This window comes from Henckelia pumila, chromosome 2, assembly GCF_033568475.1.
Source record: "Henckelia pumila isolate YLH828 chromosome 2, ASM3356847v2, whole genome shotgun sequence".
NCBI classification, from domain to species: domain Eukaryota; kingdom Viridiplantae; phylum Streptophyta; class Magnoliopsida; order Lamiales; family Gesneriaceae; genus Henckelia; species Henckelia pumila.
This window is the reverse complement of record NC_133121.1, coordinates 101243139-101253086: the sequence shown is the minus strand read 5'-3', so window position 1 is coordinate 101253086 and position 9948 is coordinate 101243139. Positions and strand designations below refer to the sequence as shown.

Genomic DNA, 9948 nt, shown 5'->3' with positions numbered 1-9948 from the left:
TTCCTTTGGCCTTTGACGAGGTAATCGTTTCCCCTTTTTTGGCATCACCACTCTCACATAAGAGGTCCAGAATAACTGTGAGTTGCGTCCCAAAGGTATCATGAATTTGCTTGTTGTAAGCTTCAGTGGAGGCTTATAGACTTTCAAGTTTCCGAAGAATATTCATATATTATGTTGTATGCTGCTTCCGAACATTCAAGACCGATTAACTGATATTATTCACCATTGTCAGCATGTGTGACTTGAAATCGCGAAGCTCTGTAGAAGTCTATACCTGATTAACTTGTAATTTAGATACCATAGCAAATAGCTGAGTAAGTGATTCAGACAGGAAGTGATCTGGTCTGACATCAATCGGATGAGAGGTAGAAGGAGCAGCTTCATCAGAATGAGTAGAGTCACAAGTTGAAGTAGTGGAGCTGTGACGGTAGTAGGTTCAAAAACAACATCTTCCATAATTTCAGATGAACCATCTTGATCTGAAATGGATATTTCTGATATCGTTGCAGATGGAAGTTCTAACTTATCCGTGAACATAATAGTAATGGGCCTGAATATACTATGTATTAGATCAGTCCTAACTATTTTGAGAATAGGAGGAAGATTCATTACCAAATGTTCAGACGAACTGGTTCTCACTGATTCGGCAGATAATATAAGACTTTGTTCTGCCACTGAAACAAATGAAACAATGGATGTGTCCAGATCAACGTTTGAGGCAATCATTTGTTCTGGTGAGTCCATTAAAACTTCGTCTGCAAAGGAATCATCAGGAGCATGAATGTTGGACGGTGGCACTACAAGAAAAACGGCTAAAGACAACGAATTTTATCCGTTGTCGTAGGCTGCAGAAAACTATTGTACTTTTAGGTGTTGTTGAAAGCACGTCCAACGACAACAGATTTTATCCCTTGTCTTTTAGTCAACTTTTAACAACACTGAAAAATACAACAGTTTTAAAATGACAAAGACAATGGATAAAATCCGTTGTCGTTTCTCAAATAAAAAACAAAAAAAATAAATTTAATATACAAATTTCAATATTATAAATAAATCAAAATTTAAAATTTCCAAAATAAAATTTAATATACATTTTTCAATATTACAAATCAATCAAAACTCTAATTCTAATTCAATCTACACTATAAAATAGAATTATGAACTAATCTATATAAATTAACTTGAAACACTCGTGTCAGCATAGATTAACGTCCACTTGTATCCCCTGCGCAACAATTCAGAACAAAATTACAACAGTAAATGGAAATACATTATTCCATTGTTAAGAAACAATTAATTAAGAAACAATTAATTAATATTTGTGAAACTCATGAAATAAAATTAGGGAAAGGGACTTACATGATATCTACCGTGGTCTTTCCCGGCCAATAGGGATAAATAATAACAACAAGAAGCCGTCGTGTCTTAAAAAACAACACACATTCTAAATCTAGAACCAGGACACATTCACTCAAAAGAAGCATTATCGATTTCACTTAGAAAGCATAAGATTTACATCCATTCTATTTCCTTTACCATTACCAAACATTTTGGTAGCTGGTACTCAACCCTGTAATCTCAGCAGAAATCGTCATTCTTTGACTAACAAATAGCACATTCCGGAATAAATACATTGGGTACAATATCGTATAAATACCACATTTTGGTGTTAATATAAGGGGAAAATAGAATTTATCTTAGCAATCAGCTCGTGCAGATTAACTAGTTGATCGATATTTTAATAATATGTGAGAGTGTTTAAAATATTAAAATATATAGCATTGTATTAGCCTATTAGGGAAAGTGCAAAATTTTTGAAACATAAGCATCAGATATATTTGGAGATCTGAAAATAAGTTTTCACAAAAGAAAATGAAAATGGATAGTAGTATTGCTTTTCCAAAAAAAAAAATGGGAAATTGCTTCAAAACATAAAAACAATCATAATAGGCCTATGTTTTCACCACCTTTAAAACATCAAGTGACTCAAAGTTTTGACACTGTTCAAAAAGTGTTAACCACTTCAGCTTCTCTGGTAAAATATTAGATAAAAAAAATGCAGTCCCCTTCAATAGACAAACCGAGCTTAAGAAAGAAAATGATGAGACACCTTGAGAAGAGGCGCAAGATCTCACAATGCAATTTGGATGAAGAATATGCATACATCCGAAAGTTTGTTTCCACCACCACAAATCCCTGATGAAAGCAAACCCATTAAGAGTTATCAGACAACTTTTAATTATTACAAGACATTTCCTAGTACAACCTAACAAAATAAAATAATGACACCAAAAAAATGGAATCAACTGGCTGTAAAAGTTTGCCAACAAAATCAAGATTACTTATCTTATAAAGATGAGCAGTAGGCTCTTCAATACCTGTTTTCTTGAAGTTGAATCTGCTAAGCTAATGGAGAGATTGGTAGCTAATTTAGTGGGAACAAACCAATTATCTTTCCTCCCCTGAACATGCACTATCAATATGGTTTAGTGCAGGATGAAGGCAGAAGGACCAACAAAACACGTAGCAAACAACATATCTGACCTGTTGGAGCTTGACCAGTCCAAAATCCACAAAATCCTTTATTATGTTCCGTTGTATATCCGTCAGTGTGTTTAAGTTGTATGCCTACAAAAAGATAGTATTTTATGGCATAGTAAGAGTTCATCTATTTCATGTTAGTTTTCATTTATTTCCGCAGTCTGTGGGATAGTCCCTGATCATTCTAAATAAAAAGGTTGAAGAAAATTACGGGAAGGATCAAAAGAACAACAAAACAGTTGTTTCATGTATGACAAACTCATAAAAAATGAAAAGATTCATGAAATTCATTTTATTCCACCTATTATTTCGGCATAAAAAATCTAATACCTCTCCAGTATTGTGAAAGATGAGCTCCATGAGGAATGATATAAGATCTGTTGTATCCGCGCCTCGCTCCTACAAAAAGGAAAATTCGAATCGATTTTTACGAAAAAATTACAGGCAGACAACCACTAATACCATATACTCCCTCCATCCCAATTATACAAGACAATTTAATTCGTTGCTATCAGTAACAATACCTCAAAATGATCAAATACATGCTATTGGTGTCCTGGAAATTGAAGAAATATAGTCATTGGTGTGCTTTCAAAATAAAAAATCCAGTGTAAGCTTGTGGGCTTATAAAGATGCAACCTAAACAATATACCTGCAAATCTTTGGCTTGGGGATAGTCTAAACCGCATATTTTGTTCTCAAATTCTGCAAACATAAAAAAATCAAGCCTTAATCTCTCATTGTTAGAATAATATCAGACCACAAAACAAATAAATTTTTTTAAGTTTCATATTTGAATCAATAAAATTTACAGATTCGTATATTCTTAGTAGCACGCGATTAAGATACTACTTCAAGAAAATGGCCAAACAATAAAGAAGTCTAAACTTGATACCCGAAATAGATCGTTGTACCTTGAAAAGATATGCGTGAACGAACCTACAGATCTAGAAAGCTATGAATCGAGTAGAAATCAACACTGAAACTCGCGGGATAAGATGCGCACAGTAGCAGGTCTGGAACAGGGCTCGATTTGGACAGAATGAGCATAAAAATTTCAAACTTTTGTCTGATGTAAATTTCAACTTTTGCATATGCGGATCCATTCACATATATACCAAGATAAATTTTGAACATTGAAACATTAAACTCGATCATGATCTAAAAGCCAATATTAGTTAGTTTCTGGAAATTTTATATATCGACCACAATGTTCATTTACCTATATAAATTTTTTGAAAAACCAATTAATCGTCACACATCCATCTAACCATTATTTGCTTGCCTAATCTTCTATGCATAAGGTGGCTATATATTTAGATTTTTGGACATGTTATAGATAAAAATGAGGACAAGATTGGCAACTTTGCCACAGTCCAAGAATGTAGAGTCAGAGCTAGAGGATAAAAAACGACTTTTTTTCACTATTGCAGCAAAGCACATAAAAATGAGCTGCAAGTGTAACTTGTTTTTTTCTGTATTGTTTCTAAAGAAAAGCAGTCCTGAAATTAGATTTCACCCAAATTTTCAGATACAGATTATAGAAAGATCACAAAAGAGCTATTTACTGTCACTCCCCAGAATCGACGTTATCCTTGAAAGAGTTTTGCATATAAAATGAAGAAAATGCAGTAAATCGTTCGTTAATATAAAAGAAAATTAATCATCAGAATAAGCCGCAAATGAAAAATATTCAGGTGAAACTCAAAACAGTAAACAACTAGCGAAGAAATGCAGTAAATCGTTGGTTGATACACGAGGAAATCAACAGAATAAGCTGATAATGAAAATGTTCAGACTTGAGATGAAACTCAAACCAGAAAACAGCTAAATATACATGAAAATCAACAGAGTAAGCTGCAAATGAAAATGTTGAGATGAAACTCAAACCAGAAATCAAACAGCTAGCGAAGAAACATCAAAGAAGAACCTAAAACCAGCATTCTTGATTGAAGGAGAGCTCGTCGAGCCAAATGCAGAAGAGCAACGCTCGCCATTTTTCTGCCTTCCGATCCTTCTCTCAGCAGACTCTGCCAAACTTCACACTTTACCAACATCCTTTATGCGAGTACCATTTTCGCCATTCTAAACTGTCAAAGACGAAGCCTCGGCATAATTCCCTTTCATCTTGAGATAGAAACGTAGATCGTCGCACGATCTAATAGAATATGGAAGAAATTTTTACAAGAGATGAATAAAGAAGTGAAGATCTAAGAAAAAAAGAGCACGCTAAATAAGAGAAGGGAAAATTTAAAGTGAAGAAAAATTAGATAGAGATTTTAAGAGTAAGAGAAGGGATCTCAGAGCGCCGGGCCGGAGGAGGCGAATTGGTTGGGTTAGGGCTTGGGTATCTTTTTTTTTTTTATTATTTGTGTTTTTTGAAAAATAAAATAAAATAAAGCAAAGCAAAGCAAAGACAACGGTTCAAGAAAATTGTTGTCTTAAACTACATAAAATAAAAATAAACGTTGTCGTAGAGCTCAAAAACATGCGCATACACAACGTTTTAAAAACCGTTGTCATATATCCCCAAAAACTTTCTCATTGACAACGGTTAATTAAAACCGTTGTCGTACGCCATAAAAAACCCACTCAGACAAAGGTTTTATAAAACCGTTGTCTTTAAAATCGTTGTCGTTTTTCATTAAAATATGGCAAACGACAACGGTTTTTGTTAAAACCGTTGTCAAAAGCCAAAAGACAACAGTTTGTGTATAAAACTGTTGTCTTTTTAGTGTGGTTAATTGACATATTTGTTGTAGTGTGGTTCATTCATGGCTTGATCTTCAGATGAGATAGGATGCTCAACCAGTAGATCATCAAGAGCATCTTGAGTAACCAGTGGTACTTCGATTTCCACTTTAGTAACCAAAGGTTCTTTAGGAACAGGAAGTTCAGTGTGTTGTTCTTTAAGCAGTTGATCACCCGATGGAGCTTCTTTGTGTGAGGTGAACAGTGGTTCCTCAGATAGAAGTTCCATATCAGGCTGGTCTGTAGGAACAACATCAATAATCAGGGCTTCCTTTGGAGGAGAAGCATCTCTAACCGGTGATATAGTTGGTGAGATTAGATCAGCAGACAGACAGAGTTCATCTGATAAGATTAGTTCATCTGCGGCAGAGTGAGTAGCAAATGAAGAAGGTTGTGCTTTGGTTGGAGCTTCCATAGGAAAATCTTCTCTCATCAATTGAGTCGTAGCAGTCATAAAGAAAGCATCATTCTCCAGTTGATTAAGTGCTGCAGTTTGATCAAAAATATCCAAACTTGCGAGATTAAGTTTTGTCCTCTGTAACCTCAAATGAGCTCGAAGAATGCTTTCCTTTAGTCTGATCTTTATAAACTCTCTTCTTTCTAGTGCTCGAGAGATAACTTGAATTTCAGCCCACTCAAGGATTCTATTCTCAAGAGTTGCAATGCTCTTCAATTTGGCTAAAGTCTTGATCTTTGAAAAGTGATCCTCTGTACGATTGAATACTTATTTGTCAAAAATCTTCATCTTTTCTTCTGCATTTTTGATGATGTGATTAGCAGTCAGAGCAATTATCCTTTGAGCATTAGAGGATGGATCTGATACATCATCAGGATTTTTGAAGAATCCAGACTGAAGAGTGGTTATGTTCATCTGAGTCAGCGGAGAAACAACACTTTCCACCATTGATATGAGAATAGCTGGAACTGGTTCAGGTGGAAGAGCCTGAGAATACGAGGAGGAGGTCTAAGGGTTCTTCTTTTCTTCTGTGGATGAGGTTCAATAATTGCTGCAAGAGTTACTTGATCTGACTCTGAGGATTTTGATTCAGAAGAGTAGATCAATGTTTTTTTCTTTGCTGTAGTCTTCCTTCTGGGTACAGCTGGCTTTGGAGATTTATTCTTCAATTCAGTTGCTAGAGGATTAGGTTCATCTGGTAGATTTAAGTCTTCAATCTCATCTGGATGAGATGTACCACGCTTGAAGACAATCAGTTGCTTAGCCCTGCATACTTCAATTGCCCTTCGTTCAAAGTCTTGTGCGGATGAAGGGTGGAAGAGGGTCCCAGATGGACATTCAGATCATTTAAGATGTCTCCAATATGAACTGAAAATCCTTGAGACTGAACTGTTGGATCAGTTATCATAGCAGATAGAATATTAAACAACACAGTAGACCAATTCACAGTAATGCCAGCAGAAATTGCAACCATAACATCAAATTTTTCAGATGTAATTGCATCGAAGGAACCTGCTTTGGCCAGAAGATATTTGGCCACAATGTCGTGCAAGATTCTGAACTTCATCTTCAATTCCTTCTTTTTGAAAGGAATTCTGATTGGTTTGTCAGTCAAGTACATGAAAGTACATGCTCTTCATTTGTTTCTTCGTTGCGGTGGATATCTCCGAGAAATCAGTGATCCCTTGTGTTGGCAGATCAAATGAAGAAGTGAATAGGGCGGATGTAATCCGGACTGATTCTTCACCTAGAGATGCAGAGATAACACCATCTTCAAATTTGGCTGTCTAAAAGAACTTGGGGAGGGCTTGCTTGTAAATTGATTTTCCCCCTTCAAGGAATTTCCGTAGCCCAGATGCTTCAATCGTTCTGAACATATCACTGTAGTAACCCGCATCTCGATTTAAGTAATTACATGATTAATAAAAGCTTAAAAGATAAGTTATAGAATGGAACGTCCGATGGAGGAACGTACGCAACGTTCGTGTCCAGAACGGACGCAACGTTCCTCGGAATGGACGCAACGTTCCTTGAGATACAGGTAGGCATGAGGTGGCTTGATGACTAAGCTACGAGTGTTGACAAGTGTCAAACGTGCAGGAACGAGCGCAACGAACCCGAACGGACGCAACGTTCGTGTCCGAAAATTTTGGCTATAAATAGGGGTCTCCGAAGTTCATTTTTAAATACGAATTCCGAGTTTCCTTCTTCTTCAGTTATATAGTGTGAGTTATACACTTGAGGGCCCTATCGGTTATAATAGAGGTTCTGGAATAACCAAGGTGTGGTTATATTCATCCGGGACTAGCGACTTCAAAGGGCTATCGACGGACGAAGGTATGGTCCGGGAATGTATTTAAGTTTTGGGAATACTTTTTAGCTTAGTTAAGGCTTATAGAACTTGTGTAGTGATACGGTGAACTTTTGAATATAGGCTTGGAACCTAGGATCCTATTATACTTGAACTAGCCTAGAGGTACGTACACAGCGAGTATACATGTTTATATGTTGCATTTATTTGGCATTATTATATGGCATGATATATGATTTACCGTTTTCCATTCATGTGAATATACACGTTGAGCCTATACCTTGTTATACCTGATTATAGAGCCGCTCAGCTCTATACTCGATAGTCTATCATTGAGAGTACCTCGACGGCGGGGACATGTATTTCTGACTACTCTAGTGTACTAGACGAGTGTGGTTGCACCCAGAGGTTGATGCGTGCGGTGGCAGCACTCATGTGGCGCCGGTACTGAGCATGACTTTTCAGATGACCCTTTACCAGTCATCATGTTGCATGCATTATATATATATATGTTTACTCATGTTTATGTATTGGGCGTTAGCGCTCACGTCCTAGTTGTTATCTTCGACACCCTATTTCACGGGGCAGGTCACAGGATGGACGGAGCGTATAGTTCGAGGCAAGACTAGGGAGCAGGAGCCTCAAGGAAATATCATACAGCAGGATTCGATATAGCTGTATAAATGTTTACTTTTAAGTTTTTGATATGGTTGTATCACTACAGTATTAAGCCTGGTTATATTTTACTAAGCTGATATGTAATTTATGGATTATGTTTCCGCACGTTTTACTCTGTTAAGCATTTTGCTTTATTAAGTTTATTGCATGTTATTAGTTGCCAGTTAGTAGGTGATTCCATGCAGGGTCACTACATTTTTGGTATCAGAGCATGCATAGATTTTGGGAATTAGTACTTGGGATTTAGTTTAGTCTTGAGTAATTATTGCGCATTTGGGATTTAATGTGCAATTATTTTCAGGATATGGCTGACGAGAGTCACGGTAGTATTGGCCAGGGAGGTGGTCATCATCGTCATCATCGTCATCATGATGATCGATGTCGTCCTCATGAGGGTAGACGTCGCTACTCTATCAATAAGTTCATGCAAGTAGGATCGAAACCCTTGGTGGGAGGCGAGAATCCTGAGCAAGCGCGAGGATGGATGTCTAAACTCGAGAGTGCTTTTCGTGCTTTTGATTGCGCGGAGGAGCAGAAACTGGAAGTTCTGAAATTTGTTTTGGAAGATCAAGCACGCTTATGGTGGGATGCCAAAGCTACTCAGGCACGTACTGAGAGAGGACATGTGACTTGGGGAGATTTCTGTCAGTTCCAGCTGTTCGACAGGCACGATCTATGGATTTGCTGACTCTGAGGCAGGGATCAATGACTATTGATCAATATCAGCAACGATTTCTTGATCTGCTACCTTTCAGTCCTCACATCAATGACAGTGATGCTTCCAAGTATGATATCTTTCTGCAAGGCCTGAATCAGTATATCTACTCATAAGTTGTCGTCTGTGATGATCCGACATCTTATGAGACTTTGGTGAATCATTGTCGTCCAGTGGAGAACAGCAACAGGCGGGCACTGTTGATGATGCCAGGACAACCTAGTGGATCTTTTGAGCCTAGAGCTCAATCTATTGTGCAATCTGGACCTATGTCTTCTTCTACTACTACTACTACTACTTCATCTGGTTCTCGTGGTTCACGAGACACATTTAGTTTCGGGAAGAAGATGAAGAAGAAGAAGAAGAAGAAGAAGAAGAAGAAGAAGAAGGAGGAGGAGTTTTGCAGCCACTGTGGTGGAAAGCATCCTGCAGCTTCATGTCGGAAGGCTACTGGTGCTTGTTATATTTGTGGTGAGCAGAGACATCTGCGGAGAGATTCTCCTCAGCATATGGGTTCTGCTAGTGGATCGGGATCACAGGTTGGATCTCAGGCTTCTATTTTTCCACATCAGCAGCCAGCACCATAGAGTTCTTCTGGTTACCGTTCACAATCACAAGGGCAGGTGTTTGCTCTATATCAGGATCAGGCTACTGAGGGAAGCGATCGCATGTTGGCAGGTATCTTTTTGTTATGTGGTATTCCTGCACTTGTTTTAATTGATACTGGAGCATCGCATTCCTTTATTTCTATCCGTTTTGTTAAGAGACATAGATTACCTTATGTATCATTAGATATGGATTTAGTTGTATCTACTCCACTGGAGCAGGAGGTAGTAACTAAGCATCTAGTGATGGGTTGCCTTCTAGAGTTTGAGGGTCACGTGTTATCGGCTAATCTGATGATTTTAGCAATGGCAGATTTTGACTGTATCTTGGGAATAGATATACTGACATTGTATCACGCTACTGTGGATTGTTATCAGCGTCTGGTAAAGT

The 9948-nt window shown here is 37.5% G+C and overlaps 1 protein-coding gene across 3 annotated transcripts; it reads right to left on the bottom strand.

Moving 5' to 3' along the window:
- Window positions 1-1022: 1022 nt before the first annotated feature.
- LOC140884409 (general transcription and DNA repair factor IIH subunit TFB2-like) lies at window positions 1023-4814 on the bottom strand. 3 transcript variants are annotated; one of them, XM_073291160.1, is made up of 8 exons: window positions 4472-4814; window positions 3194-3246; window positions 3066-3097; window positions 2872-2940; window positions 2545-2628; window positions 2379-2462; window positions 2111-2196; window positions 1023-1225 (listed from the first exon to the last, which is right to left on the bottom strand). In XM_073291160.1, exons 4-8 carry the CDS (start codon window positions 2899-2901, stop codon window positions 1177-1179), a joined length of 333 nt encoding a protein of 110 aa, XP_073147261.1. In that variant the 5' UTR covers window positions 2902-2940; window positions 3066-3097; window positions 3194-3246; window positions 4472-4814; the 3' UTR covers window positions 1023-1176. The 3 variants fall into 3 exon arrangements, with proteins under 3 accessions (XP_073147261.1, XP_073147259.1, XP_073147260.1); XM_073291158.1 differs by having other exon boundaries at window positions 1023-2196; window positions 4432-4814; XM_073291159.1 differs by lacking the exon at window positions 4472-4814 and having other exon boundaries at window positions 1023-2196; window positions 3194-3917.
- Between the last annotated feature and the right edge of the window lie 5134 nt (window positions 4815-9948).